Raw genomic sequence first — 15,050 nt, 5'->3', positions numbered from 1 at the left:
ACACTACAAGTGACTGAGTGGTGATGTGGGAAGAGGTACAGCATTTGCTCCACGGCAACTAAGTTTTTCATTTTGATGAGTGGAATTTAAACCTTGCCAGAAGGATCTAAATAAGTCTGAAACAACAAAATATGTCATGTATATTTACACGATGTTATGAGATATGTGTCATATTTGGTGTATCATCTTATTTCGTTTGACTTGTCCATGTAATAAAAGTTGTTTGAGCACTATTTGTACCAGGTGATGATTGACAATGTGATCAACGAGTGTTACTTCAAAAAACGGAAATATCAGTCTTTTAGAGTTGTATCTGGTGAAAAATAGTTAATACTGATTGAGTACCATCCTAATTTTTCTTCTGGTTTCCCACCTGTGCCAAAGAAGTGCATGAGTGTAAGTGTATCTTTGGGGTGTGGAGTACAATACCTCTTCCTGGTCCAACATGTAGAGCTGATTTCCGGAGCTCACGCGAAGACGGGGGTTCCAACGGTCCTGGGGTGGACGATCGTGTGACGGGCGGTCGTAGATGGGGCGTTCGTGTGAGGGACGGCTGTAGGATGGGCGATCGAAGGAAGGACGATCAAAGGAAGGACGATCGAAGGACGGGCGGTCGAAGGACGGGTGGTCGAAGGACGGGCGGTCAAAAGACGGGCGGTCGAAGGAAGGGCGGTCGAAGGAAGGGCGGTCGTGGGAAGGACGGCTGTAGGAGGGACGGTTGTAGGTGGGACGTTCGTGAGCGGGACAGTCGTAGGAGGGAGCGTGGAAGGAGTGGGCGTGGGAGCGATGATGGTGATAATGATAGGAGGGGGGGACGGCACACCTTGCATCTAAAAAGGGAGAGAAGGAGGGCAGAGGGGGGTGGTAGAGAGGAGGGAAAAGAGGGTCAGTTAGGATCACTGGAAGGAGGGCTGTGGTGCTGTGTCACATGTCTACCTTCATAAAATCAATGTCAGATGTTGTAAACGTATTTTGATCTGCTATAAAGATGGCAACAGACAAGTTCAAGGCAACGAGAGAAGAAAGAACATTTGATTTGACATTTCTTTTCAAAAGAAGAGATCAACAAAATAATACAAACATTTAACCAGCCTAAAGAATACATCAAGTGTGCTTCCAAATGCGCTTATTATGCACTATTATACACCACTCTGCCACAACATTAGAATCACTGACAGGTAATGTGCATAAAACAATTCTAACCGCATTATTGCCGTGAACCGTCCAGCTGGGAAAACTCAAGTCCTGGCATTTGTGTGTATGTTATTTCAACCTCCCACACAACAGTTTTTGCAACAGCATCCCCCACCGGCAGTGCCCTCTCAGCAGGACAATGCACCCCACCACTCTACAAAAACTGTTCAGGAACAACAACAACAGCCCAAGCCACTGACCCGGCTTCCAAACTGCTTAGATGCCAATGTGATCCAGAATCCACCCGAAGCACCAGGGAGGCCCCACACTGCAAGCCACTGGACCAAAAGGCTCAACTGCCAACTTCGTGCTGGCAGACACCACAGGACACGCCTAGAGGCCCTGAAGTCATGTCCAGACAGTTCAGAGTTGTTTTAGCAACAGAAAGGGGATCAACACAATATTTGGCAGGTGGTTTAATGTTGTTGCTTTTCAGTCAAGCTACGGTTATGAAGCAGTTAAAATACCTTATTCAGTTTAGCCTAACATTGCTCAACTGCCATTTTCAGTTTGTTTTGTTTTTTTTAACTATTGTGACTTTGTTCTTTTTTTTTAAATGTTTATTTATAAGATTTTAAGTTTGAAGTTACATAAAATCAAACCAGACAAAGGACATAAGATCCAAAAACAATAACATTCAAGCACAGAAAAAAAACAAAAACAAAAAAACAAAACAAAACAAAACAAAACAAAACAAAACAAAACAAAAAAAACCCAAACAGGAAAAAAGGAAAGAAAAGAAAAAATACACCGGTTAGCCAGTACAAATCAAAAGATCAAAAGAAATACCAGTGTCCAAAGAAGATGATCATCTGTGTGAGGTTAGACAGGGCAACAGAGAGTTCACCAAGTCCAGAAGACGTGGGGAACAAGTCCAGGAAGGAATCAGGGTCCGACAGAAGTGCAGTTTCACACAAACACAAAGTGCAGTCAAACGGGTTAAAGTTTATGTTGAATCCCCGTTAATATGATTGAGAAAAGGGCCCCAGATTTCGACAAACTTAAAATGAGTGTCAGCCAGACGATAACGAACCCCTTCAATATACAAACATGCAATCATCTCACGTAGCCAAACCCTAAACAATGGAGGAGAAGGTGATTTCCAGGCTCTAAGAATAAGTCTTTTGGCTACAATCATGCCAAACATTAAGGCTTTCTGAAGAGGACGTCTGAGTGCCAATGAGGTTAGGGAGCAGCCTAGCACTGCAAGTACACCATCCGGCTTTAATTTTAAATCATAAATCCGGTTATATATATTAAATATCTCTGCCAAAAAATTCCAAAGTGTAGTGCAAGACCAGAAAAGGTGACCAAGGGTTCCTACCATTGCTTTGCATCTGTCACACAAATACGAAATAGACTGAAAAATGCTGCCTAGCTTTGTTTTAGAGAAATGCAAACAATGAAGGACCTTGAACTGTATAAGTTGTAGTCTGGCATTAACAGAGCATTCTTTAATCTTCTTCAACCCATTGGCCCACAAAGCATCCGATATGTCTACTTCCAAGTCCTTAACCCAAGCATCCCTGATGTGGTTTGTAGGTGCTGTAAGTGTAAAAAGTGTAGTAAACTGGCAGATTAGATGGTTGGAAGTGGGGTTTTTAATCAAACAATCATAAAAGTCACTATGAGCAGGGGGCTTATCCAGATGGGCAAAAGAGTGTTTAACAAAATTCCTAATTTGTAAGTATCTAAATAAATGAGCAGAGGGGAGCATAAATTTTGATTGCAGCTGAGCAAATGAAGCAAAACAATTGTCGATGTAGAGGTCCTTAATAGTGTGAAGACCTAATTCTGACCAAAGCTTAAACACAGGGTCCATCAAGCCAGGTGAAAAAGAAAGGTTTTCAGTTATGGGAGCAAAAATGGATAGGTCCGGAAGGCACAAAGCACCCCTAACTTGCTTTCAGATCCTAAGAGAATGACCGAGGACAAAATCATTACTTAGAAGTTTGGTAGGTACGTTTGGCTTAGAAAACAGAATAGCATCAAGTGGCGTACCAAAAACTGATTTAGCGTTGTGCACCTCTATAAAAGGCCAAGAAGGACCACATCCCTTCTGAACAGTGGGAACAGCAGAAACACTGTTCCAGAAAACCCATATTCTGGCACTGCAAGCCCAATAGTAGTGCCTGAAAACTGGGAGGCCTAACCCGCCCTCAGAGGGGGGTTTCTGCAAGTGTGCCTTTGAAATTCTATGGGGTTTATTTGCCCAGATGAAAGACAAAATGACAGAGTCGATAGTTTTAAAAAACGATGAAGTGAGAAAGATGGGTATGTTTTGGAAGAGATGAATAAATTTAGGAAGTACAACCATTTTAATTATATTGACACGTCCAATTAAAGAAAGTGGGAGAAGAGTCCATTTATCTATCTTAGCTTTATCAATTGTGACTTTGTTCTAAGCAGATAACAATGAGACAGATCACAGCACATTATATATATTTTTATTCAAGCTGTTGCCTCTGGAAAAATTGCCATGCTAGCTGTTTCTTGGCAATTCCACACTTGATGAACCAAAAAAAGTTTAAATCTCAAAATACCACACTATGGCTTTGCAAACAAATTTATCAAAACCGCTGTTTTTAAAAATATTTGTATAAGGGCACACGCACACGAACCTAAAAACTAGCAGGTGATTGTTAGTGCATGTCTTGAGATAACTCATACTAGCTCACTTTTTCCCTGTAATAACATATTCCAGAGAAAAAAAATCCTTGTTATTCCTCAGTCCTTTTTTTAAAACACTAATCCCATTCACACATATGCAGCAAAACAAAAACGGGAGTCTACAGTTTTACTGAAACAAATGCTAAGCGGCACTAGGACGACCAAAGACATATTTGGAAACACTCCAAAGTGAAATAAAACAGAAGGTACAGCTTCCATCAGACAAATTCTTCCCTATTTTATTTTTAGAAAGAAGGCACCACACAGTGAACCTCTATCTCCATTACTGTTACAGCTTAAAATGATAATTGTCTAATTGAACAAGTCCTAGATCCAGCTCACCACCATAATCTAATCATCTGTTCTTTGGCCTGCAGCTGTCCTGTCCACCAAAATTAGCAGAAATCTGTTCTAAGGTTCCTCAGATATCCCGCTGACAGACAGGCGGCAAACCAACGTATAATCTCCTCGACAGGGGAACGAATTATCTTCAGTGCTTTCCCTGATTCCAGGGATCATTTAAGAAAATATGGAAAAAGAATGAAAGTGATATCTTAGGGCCCGGCGCTTGAGATAATTAAAGAAATTGATCACAGAGTACTGCAGACATTAATATGGATACTTTCCAGGCAGCTGTGTGACTTTGTCTTAAGTGAAAAATGTGTGGCTAAGCTCTGTGGGTAAATGAGGCAGTTTGTCTTTTCTTTCTTCTCTGCGGTCTCAGGTTTCTGGCCTTATTACACAATCTTAGCCTGTATTTAAAGTCATAAATTACATTAAGCATTTTTAGGAAGATTTTGTATATGAGGATATTACTCTATAAGGAAAAGCAGAATAAGAAAAGAATAATAACGTCTGGGCTTTGAGAAGTTTCACCCAAATTCATGTGTACATCACTTTTCTTTGGCTACAACTCTTCAATGCACCCATCTCTGTGACCATCATTCCTCCGCATCTCAGTGACCTGACGTGGACCCGTGGATCAGTTGTTCTAATACTGACCTCACATTTCCTCTGCCTGCTCTTAAAACTCCTTATTTAGTGCGTCGCTTTAAGGTTTCAACATTTTTTTTATTCAGTGAGGCAGCATCTCTCACATGCTTCAGATTACACCACTGAGCATTTTATGGTTTAAAAGCAAACGTCTCGGGGCAGTTCTCTCACTTTATCCTGCTTCATGCGGGAATTCAAAGACTCGCTCTTCTTTTAGAAATCGTCTGGTCAAACACACACAATACATTGTCTTCAAAGAGAAAACAAAACAAATTGCCAACAGGCTGAATTTATTGTACTTGTTTAATGTTTTTCTAAATAAAAAAATAGCACCATCTCCCTGTAAGGCTAATGACCATTCCACAAGGAGCAAGATTACAGATCATGGTTCAGAACAGGAGATTTTTTTCTTTAAAATCGATTTACTCTGAAACCAATTGATGGTTTGTTTTTTAAGTTGAAAGAATACACAGATTTTTGAACTACATCCTCAGGTAAACGATTTCTCAGAAAGATTCCTGTAGTTTGTGAGTCAGTCAGAATAACATTTCCCCAGCGGTTCACACCTCCTGCTACAAGGAAAAGCCAAGTTCACACTTACAACATCTGCGGGCTGTAGTACGAGGCCAGAACACATACACATTTTCACACAGTCACATGTACTCACAGACCCGGGGGAGAAAACGCTGTTTATTTGAAACAGATACTTGATAGCAGCAGGGTGCTGACATTCATCCGACCTGCTGCATGAAGTTAACATACAAGCATTTGATGTAGGAAATCGGTTGTGCAGGTGACCAACTGAAGCGTTGCACACTCTCCTCATGAGAGCAAAAAAACAAAAGTCTTGCCTGTGGCCCAAAATGCAACACCACACAGCATGTCATAACTGATTATAGTACCGTATCGTCATTTCACATGTTCTCCCTCAAAACCTGGTTACCAGACACTGACGGCTACAGCGTTTCTACATCCCCAGCTGAAGCGGAAATCATAGCGAAATAACAACTCAGTTGATCTTTCAGGTTCCTGTTTAAATTATGAATCGGGCTGATGAAATATTGATGAACTTCTAAACAAGCAAAGCTAATTAATATGGACGAATGCAGGAGTGATGAGGGGTGAATCATGGAGTGTGGCTTCATGAAAAACCACATGTGGTCCATCACTTTTCATCTTACCATGACAGGGAGAAGTTTTCAGTCATGCTTTAGGGCAACTTTAATCGCTCGACAGTTAAACACGGCTAATATTTTGTCTAGTCCTACAAAGTTCCTAATATAACCACACACAAAAATTCCAGTCTGGAAACAAGAAAACCTTTTACTATGTATGTCTTGGGTGAATAGAACCTCAAGATATGTATATGAGGGTCACTACAGCTACTGCTGAGCCTTTCTTGCTGCATAATTTTTAAAAATGCAGGTAGTATGAGGAGTAAAGAGAAATGAAAAGGGGGATGGAGCAGAGAGAATGTGGAGTGCAGGCTGACAAATTCAGTCAAGCGCCTTCATAATTCATTAGGGCGACTTATGGCAGCAGGCATTTTTAAAATCATGTAGAACCAGGACTTTACAGCTGCTTCTAAAGATCACTTGAATCATTTGTTTGAGGTGGGCTTTCTTTCTATTTTGTTGTGTTTTACTTTGTATTTATGCACATCTTCACATTTCAAACCCTTCACTTCCTGTCCTTGTGTGTTTGGTTTTCCACCTGTTTGATTGCTCGTCTTCTCTAATGTGTTGCACCTGTGCTTAATTATCCCCCCTTTTATGCATTTAATCTGTGGATTTAATCATCCACTGCATGGTGTTTGCTACATAGTGGACTCACATGGAATTAAGCATAGACAGCTGCTGATATACTACACAATGCATCATTATTACATAATTATGCACTAGATATTGTTAAATATTCCTAACATTGCGAACAAGAGCAGAAAAACACATTTGAGGCAATGGGTGCCTCAGTATTGCTATTTTTGGATAAGTACAGGTTGTAATTGTCTCTCCACGACATTGAAAGGAAAATGTATATCTGAGCACACATAACTTTAACAACAACATACTTTCTTTGAACTTCATCCACCTATAAGCAATATAATTCAGTTTAATTCACATTGAATACAAACATTAAAAGCATATCTGACAGCTCCTTTCCCCCTTCTAAAAACAAACAGAAAAGGCACAAAGGTCTCACTTGTGCACGGCTTCTGTACATTACTTTTCCGTGTTTCCTGAGATGTGCAATGACACTGAAGCACTATATAGTAAATTAAATTTACAGTTGAGATTTTTGAAGAGCACTGCAAAATGGATGACAGACTACATAGTGCACTATATAGTGAATGAGTGGGTAATTCAAACACGGCAGGATATTTCTAATCCAGCCCTACACCGTCTCCCTACACTTTAACCGTGACTGTGTGTTCCTGTTGGAGATCTGTCACATGAAGTGCTATTCTAAACCAACTAGCCTTAAGTGGAAGCGGGTTATAAAGCCCTCCAATACCGAGTTTGCACTGATGCAGGCTTACTGTGCTAACCACACTCATGAAGGTGCATCCGTTTTGTGTCCGTTATGAATGAAACTCCATGCACTCCAGTCCCCTGTCAGTATTTCAGGACTGCCTCAGTAATAAATCACTTGAAAAAAAATATTTGATGGCCTTCAGTACTGTTGTTATTTATATTTTTGTCTTTATAGAAGCTAATATTACAGAATGGGTGTAGAGCCCAAGCACTAAAATAAAAATACCATATACCTGACATATGTACTGGAGGTAAGGGAGAAATCACTTTTTCTTTGTTTTTGGTGGAGAAACTTTAAACCATTTCGGGAGGATGTCAATGTTGCATGCGAAAAATAAATAAATCAATGTTATTACCACCTAAAGCATTTTCAGTAAAACCTAATAGCATTTATTTGAAATTAAAATAAATGTTATGCAGCAAATAAGACAAATGATGCCAAACGGTCCGCTGGATCAAAGAAGGGGTGTTTGAAAAGGTTTGGTGACTTCTGTTGACTTTGTGGGGATTTGGATTGAACAAAGTAATTATTTGTGGTGAAGTAGCAAATAACAAATTTTAATAAGCACAAAAAACAAATGAACATGAAATCAAAGACAGCCATGATATTTACAGGAAAAAAATCTGTAGGAGGAAGGAAATGCTTATTAATTCCTACCTGTATTTAACATATAAAACACACATTTATATACATGCTACTATTTATTTATAGCATCCCTATAGTCCCTAGCAATATATACATCTTTATACATTAATCCAGCAGTCCCCAACCTTTTTTGCGCCACGGACCGGTTTATGCCCGACAATATTTTCACGGACCGGCCTTTAAGGTGTCGCGGATAAATACAACAAAATAAAACTAGTACCGGTACCGAAAAAAAAAAGATTTATTCATAACACACGTTGACAGGGGATTTCTTTAAATCACCACGTAGTTCTTCAGCTGAGACACCTGAGTTAGAAAACACAAACACTGCAGTTGTCTTTACTCGCGAGGGCAGTCATGGAACGCAAGACCTGCGTCTCATCACTGTCTGCGTGCTTTATTTATACTTTTCTGTGTGTGTGTGTGTGTGTGTGTGTACAAATAAAACAGAGTTGGGGACTGCTGCATTAATCTATATTTAACTACATATATCTAAAAGCATTGCTTTTTAAAAATACGTCATTATATACAATTATTCAGAGATATCTATCTATCTCTATATCTATATATAAAAGTTTTCTACAGAAAAAGATTATTATGCTCAATATATTATATCATTAACTTTGTTTTAATAGATGATACATTATCAATGAACTATTTCACTGTATGTAACCAGCAAATATCAAGCTTACACACAAGCTCATGCATTGCAGGTGAGAATCTTCAGAACTAGTAGAACATCAGGCTTCTCTGATTCATTGTTATAATGCAGTAATTTACTCTCTCTGTGTCCATCCATCCATTTTGTATCCATCCAATTGACAGTTGTAGGTGCTGGAGCCCATCCCAGTTGTGATAGGGTGAGAGGCTGACATCCTGCACAGGTCACAAGTCCTTCACAGGGCTAACACAGAGAGACATGAAACCATTCACTTTGACACTGTCAGGAATAGAAATATTGTCCTGCTATTAGTTGCTGCTATTTTTATAATCATCATTAACATTTCAGTATTAATAGTGAGGTTGCAGTTAGATGCATTCAGATGTTCAAATATATGGTTATAGCCTTTATTACAGGTCCAAAGAAGAACCATTTTAAATGGTTCTGTTGAATCTATAATTTAAATGTTATTAATGCTTTTATGATCTCTGTGTAGAGGGCAGAGACAGGACAATACTCTCTGTGCCAAAATGAGACAGGAAACAAAACGCGTCTGCAGAGCATGTTTTGCAGAAGTGAAACTGAAGCCAGAAGTTTAAGTGCAAGGGTGTTTAGTATGCATTTATTGCGGATTAAGCCTTAAGCAGTTGTGGTAGATTGAAACAGTTGTTTATATATTTCACATATAAGTCAAGATCATTACACACAGGATGGCCTTAGCCTGGTTGGTTGCTTAAGTTGAGGTCAACTAAGGTTCAGAAAGCAGATGCAAACTCTGCACGTACACACAGACAAATAGTGAGAGGTCATGACACGTACGTAGCATACACTGCAGACACATACACACAGAAATGCAGAAGTGTGCCGACGTACTTAGAGGAAGTGCACCAGACGAGCGACAGCGAAGAGGGAAGCACCGACCGAAGACAATGTTTTTAGAGCAATGTTAAAGGTCAGGGAACATTTTGTGGTTTGGATTGACGTAAGCTGTACTATTGTCTATTTTTGTAAAAGAGGGGGCTTTGTTATTGTACCCATATAAAACCTTGTCTCATGATTGTAAGTTCAGTTCAACACTGATTGGGTTGTTGAACTCACACATGTGTTCATTAAAATGCCGTCTAAATTGCACACGCCTGGATCTGTGGTTTTATGGATTCTTCTCTCAACATTGAACCCTAACATTTGGGGGCTCGTTCCGGAGAGAGAGGGAATGTTGGGGTTTTGGTGAGATCCGGGGTCCGTGGCAATTGGACGGGCAGACGGTAATCAGTGGTGAAAGTGAGCAGGCATTCCCGGGGCATTTAAAGGTAAGACACTGCCTGTTGAAATATATTTCCAAAAGGTGTCACATTGGGCATGTCAAATTAAAGTCTACTCACTGGAATTACTGGTAAATGTCTGTTTTTAATTTTGGCGAAATTTTGATGAAGTTTACCGGTTGAAGTAATGATAATGAAGTATAAGTGACAGTACTGAGTAATGAGAATAAAGGAATGAAAAGAGAATTAAAGCAGTTGGACTGCGAAGTGAACTTTAGAATGATAGGGAATTTGGTTATCGTGTGGGTTCAAGTCCCATTGGTTATGCAACCCTTAAGAACTTTCTCGGAGGTGACGCTCCCTGCTGGATAGAGAAATCTATCCTTCACCTAGCGATGACTAGGGATAGTTTCGGGCAACATCCGAAGAGGACTGGGGAATCTCTAAAACTGTTGAGGGTTGTCCTCAATCTTAATCCTGTGTTGGGTGTAGATTGTTGTTTCAAATTATTCTAAATTTGTCTAGGACGACAGCGGCGTCTGTTAAGAAGCGCATAGCCCGGACGTTGCGATCCCTCCTCGATGCGGACGCCGCATTGTTGACCTACCGGCGAGTAGGGTTAGCTCGGTTTGGCTTGACCGTGGGGTACAGGGCATCCTGAGATAAGCTAGGGGTTCAAGTCCCCTATTCTTGCGCTTTTTGGCTACCGTAAATTAAGTTAGGGCTAGAAATCTGGACAGAGCAGTTCGAGTCTGGTCTGGTGAATTGATTGCAAAAACCTGAGGTTTGCCCGTTCGAGTCGGTTATGGTAAATTTTCGAAATTTGTAGGAGCGACAAGGCCTAAAAAATCTGTGCAGTTGTAATTTAAGACGTCTGTAATATAAAATATGAGATCTATGAGTAGGATCAGTCTCTGTGTCAGTCATGCACAGCCGGAAGTGCACTGATTGTGTGTGTAAATGCAAATGAGCAGCAGTGACGCGCAGAGAGGATGGTTTCAATTTTGAGAGGACTGAGAGCTTTTTGCTAAATGCCTGTATATAAGAGCTTATTATGAGAGTGTAAATACAGTGTGAATATATTAGTGTGGATGCATAGTAAATGACTGAATTTTGATAGATGTATATTTCGTGAGCCATAAATGTTGGTGTGTTTTATTTTTCAGTTATGTGTGTGTGGGAGAAGCTGCGAGGATGATGAGAGGTTTCAGTTTTCTTTTTCTTTTCTTTTGACTTGCTCTTTCTGATCATGGAAGGCATGTCCAAAATACTCGTATGAAAGCGTATTTTGTGTGATTTTAACTGTGTGAATGCTGTCAGTATTTGATTTGAGTGACTCTGCATGATTTGTCTGAGTGAGTGGAAAATGGCAGTTTGAGAGAGAAAAGGCAGTGTGTGTGAGACGATTACTGAATGACTAAAGAGGTTAGAACCTTTAAAAGTGTGTATGAAAGAAAGGGGTATGAAATATATTTCTTGTGTGAGGAAAAGTAGGATGTTTTAAAGTTTGAAAGTGCTTTTAATTCAAGAAATCCATGAGAGATGTTATGACAGGGTGAGTGTATTTTTCCGATTGAAAATACATAAGTATATGTACTTGGGAAGCCCAGTTAAGAGATTATTGGGTGACTGATGCTATAAAACTGACCTAAAGAATGGTCCTGTCCGTGGAGAAGTGTTAGTTGTCCTGATGTTTGGAAGAGCTCTATTTAAAAGTGTGTGTGAGGAGGAAGGTGTGTGTGTGACTGATGATGTCAGGGGAGCACCCAGAGAAATAGACAGATGAGTTAAACTCTAAGAAGATGAAGCGAATGCATGTTTTAAGAAAAGTAATAAAGTAATAAAATTATATTAATTACAGGTTTTAGAAAAGAGACAGACTGAGAGAAATAAATACAGGAACTAACAATTACATTAATGAATTGAAAATGCACGTACACAAACTGTTACATGTGAAATTATTGTTGAAAGTTTAATAAAGAAAGCAGTTTACACTCCTTTAATTTCCAGAACCAGTGTGTCCCCTAGGCCTGATAACACTCTTGCCCAGTTGGCTCCTGTAGTAGGCGGGCATGGAAGGCTGGACAGCCCATGACGGGTAAGATCCCACCTCGAAACCCTGGGACAACCTAAGGCAAGGCGCAGTCACGATTGCTCGAACCTAAGTCCCGGAGTGACCTTGGAGTCACTGGAGGAGACGGATTTAACAGGTAAGGCCACTGGGCACAGACGAAGGGGAAATGTCATTCACAATGACCAGTGATGAGCCAAAGAGAGAAAACACACCCTGTCAAAAGGAGTTTGGAACACTGGAAAAGAAACATTTACAAGATCACAAAGATCATAAAGAAACATTTATAAGAATCACACATACAAACAGAAAATGCACTAACCTTACAGAGACAAGCTCATGAAGATTAATGAACAGATAATGACTTAAAACCTGGCTAAGAACACAAACATACGTAATTAAATCAGCCTGCTAATTTCATGAGGGTTAAAATGGTGTGAATGGTTAATACAATTGATGGAAAGATTTAAAATAGATGGAAAAAACAAAAAGAAAAGTGTCTATAAGAGTGACTCAGGAGTGCTCTTGCACTGATTTATCAAAGTAAGTGATTAGTATAGAAAGAAAAATGAAAATAATTCAATGATGTGATAAGGTTTAAAACATGTATTCCTCTTGTTAAGTTGGCTGTTGAGCTGTGGGTTTATGCAAATTAGCTGGAGTGAGTGAGTGACAAAGACACTTCCTGTGTGCGTGTGTGGCGGAGGCTTTCGGTTCAGTTCAAGAGAGAGCAGTGGCTGTTGAAGAGTATTGGGAGAAATATATAATGGTAAAGTATCAGGATATTTGATTACGGTGGTCAGGTCTGTTCAGAGGGGCAGATTTGGACAGGAAATTTATAATTTAAGGATGATATGTGGTTGAAATTGGTTTTATCTTGTGCTGAATGAAAACGGTCTTTGATCTTTTGACGAGGTTTTCGTGTGTTGAACGGGTGAAATTTAAGATTGTTTCAGATTTTTGAGGCTGTTGTTTTATTTCCAGAGAGGGTGTTTCATTAAGGCAGGGATAGGTCTGAGAGGGGCCCCAAAAATTTTTGTAGTAGTAAGTGCACTCAGGAAAAAAACCTGTCAGGTGATTTTGTTTGGTACTTTGATGAGCTAATAATCAGCTCTCTTTTTCATTTTTGTTCTAAGCAGGCCTGGAAGAGAGTGAACGGACGGCGCTGACAAAGTTACCAAGTACGAAAATCAGGTGGGCAGTACGGATTATAATTGATTACAATCAGAGACTGATCGGGCGGCGAGTCTCTGTCTAAAAATGGATTGATCGATTCAATCCAGTCAAAAGTATAGAGAACTATTTTCCTAAAAAGGAAAACGAAATAAAACAAATGATTGAACTGATTTTGCTGATGTGGAGCATCTGATGACGTCTTGCGGAAGGCTGCAGATCAGCAAAAATATCATGTGTGAATGCATGGGAGTGAATGTGAGTGGTTGGACCAAGGGGAAATAAATAAAAGGTTGACAAACAGGAGAAGTGGAAGACTTAAATCTGGGGATGCTGATGTTCCTTTGAGTGAATTTCTGCTTTGTTGATTTGGGTTAGACCATATTAATACATTATAAAATGCTAAAAGGGAAACATTGATGTAACTCAAGTTACCATTAACTGAGGTAACACATGATTAATAACTGTTCTGTTCAAGTTTATTTTTTGTTATGACATAGACGGGATCATAAGGGGAGAGTTGAGTATGAAATGTAAACTACAGGTTTTGTTTTCAGGAAATTCCAAGGATCCAGACCTTGCATGGAGCAACGAGTTGGAGGAGATTTGACATGATGATTAAATTGATTTTGTTCCTTAAACACAGGTTTTCAGGGCTGAAGCAAAACACCGGAGAGGAGAATTGCTGAGCGGTTCTGGGCAATGAAATGACTAACCTTTTTTCCTTTTAATTTGTTAAGCTTGGGTGGAGCATGTTGAGTTTTTTGCCACATGAGATGTGTCAAAAAAGAGAGGGGTTTAAGATTTAATTTGTTTAATGTGAAAGGGGTTTTACTAGGATTTTATAACGATTGGGGTTGTTTGATAATTTAGAGATGGTAAAACTGAGGCGGAGATTGTTAATTCTAAAGAAAGGAGTAAAATGAACTGAATTCTGTTTAGAAGATAAATTGCTGGGGTTAAAAAGAAGTTGTACACCAAATTAAAGGGGAATTGTGGGAATAAAGGATATGCTTTGGGGAAATAGTGAACATTTTATGAGTAGAAAATGTGGGATTTTTCTTTTTGATTTTTAGGATAAGTGGTAACAGTGACATAATGTTAGAATGTTGTTATTTTTAGGGTAGTGGAGAGCTTTTTATGAGGATGTTAAAAGTCTCGCTGACTCAAATGAATAATATTGGAGATTATATATGTAGAAATGATTTTTCATACACATTGCATTTTGGGGCCTTTAACGGAGTTGTGGCTCAGAGAGTCGTCTCTTGAGGGTCATAAACTTTTGGTTAACGTTATGATTAGCCAATCTACTGTGAGAATGACCTGAGTTTTGAAGGATTGCACACGCTTACAGACATACAGAGTTCATCAACACACAGGACAGTATTGATTTGAGGCCTAGGGCCTGAAATTCCTTTAGCTTTTAACTGAATTTGAGTTGGCCCAATAACAAATGACAGAAAGAGGAACTGAATAGGAGTTTTGCTTGTAACTAAACTGAGTGACATATAAAATATTGAGATAACAGATGCAGCTCTAACTTAGTCCTCTTATATAAAAAGCAGTTACAGAATACAGAAATACAGAAAACAGAAGCAAAGGGAGAAAGCTTATATATGTTGGTTAAGTCTGATAAAGTTTAAGTTAGAGGAGGCATTACATTAAAAGCAGCAAAATGAAATAAAATGATATATTCAAACAGGTTATTACCCAGAAAATGGGAGTTCAAAATACTGTTAGAGTTCAGTTTTTAGCTATGATGAAGTTTATCTAGAAGCAATTAACTAGGTGCTTACACTTAGTGATTAAAGTGGTTGTTTTTCTTTGATCCTTTTAGTAGAATAAGCCG

The 15,050-nt window shown here is 39.3% G+C and overlaps 1 protein-coding gene across 3 annotated transcripts in view; it reads right to left on the bottom strand.

The window, feature by feature from the left end:
• The window catches only part of LOC120442720 (early nodulin-75-like), a 144,234-nt gene that overhangs the window by 83,257 nt on the left and 45,927 nt on the right, over nucleotides 1–15,050 (bottom strand). For 2 of the 3 annotated variants that reach the window (XR_005614897.1, XR_005614896.1), the window contains exon 3: nucleotides 718–830. Coding sequence is in view for 1 of the 3 variants with exons in the window: in XM_039619858.1 (XP_039475792.1) it covers nucleotides 430–830 (401 nt within the window). In the remaining 2 variants the exon portion in view is untranslated. Of the gene's footprint in view, nucleotides 1–429; nucleotides 831–15,050 lie in introns of those variants that run through there. The other variant, XM_039619858.1, reaches the window with a different exon arrangement.

The sequence above is a fragment of the Oreochromis aureus genome, linkage group 11 (assembly GCF_013358895.1).
Source record: "Oreochromis aureus strain Israel breed Guangdong linkage group 11, ZZ_aureus, whole genome shotgun sequence".
In the NCBI taxonomy this organism is placed as follows: domain Eukaryota; kingdom Metazoa; phylum Chordata; class Actinopteri; order Cichliformes; family Cichlidae; genus Oreochromis; species Oreochromis aureus.
Note: the sequence above shows the minus strand (reverse complement) of the source record. Positions and strands in the feature narration are given on the sequence as shown.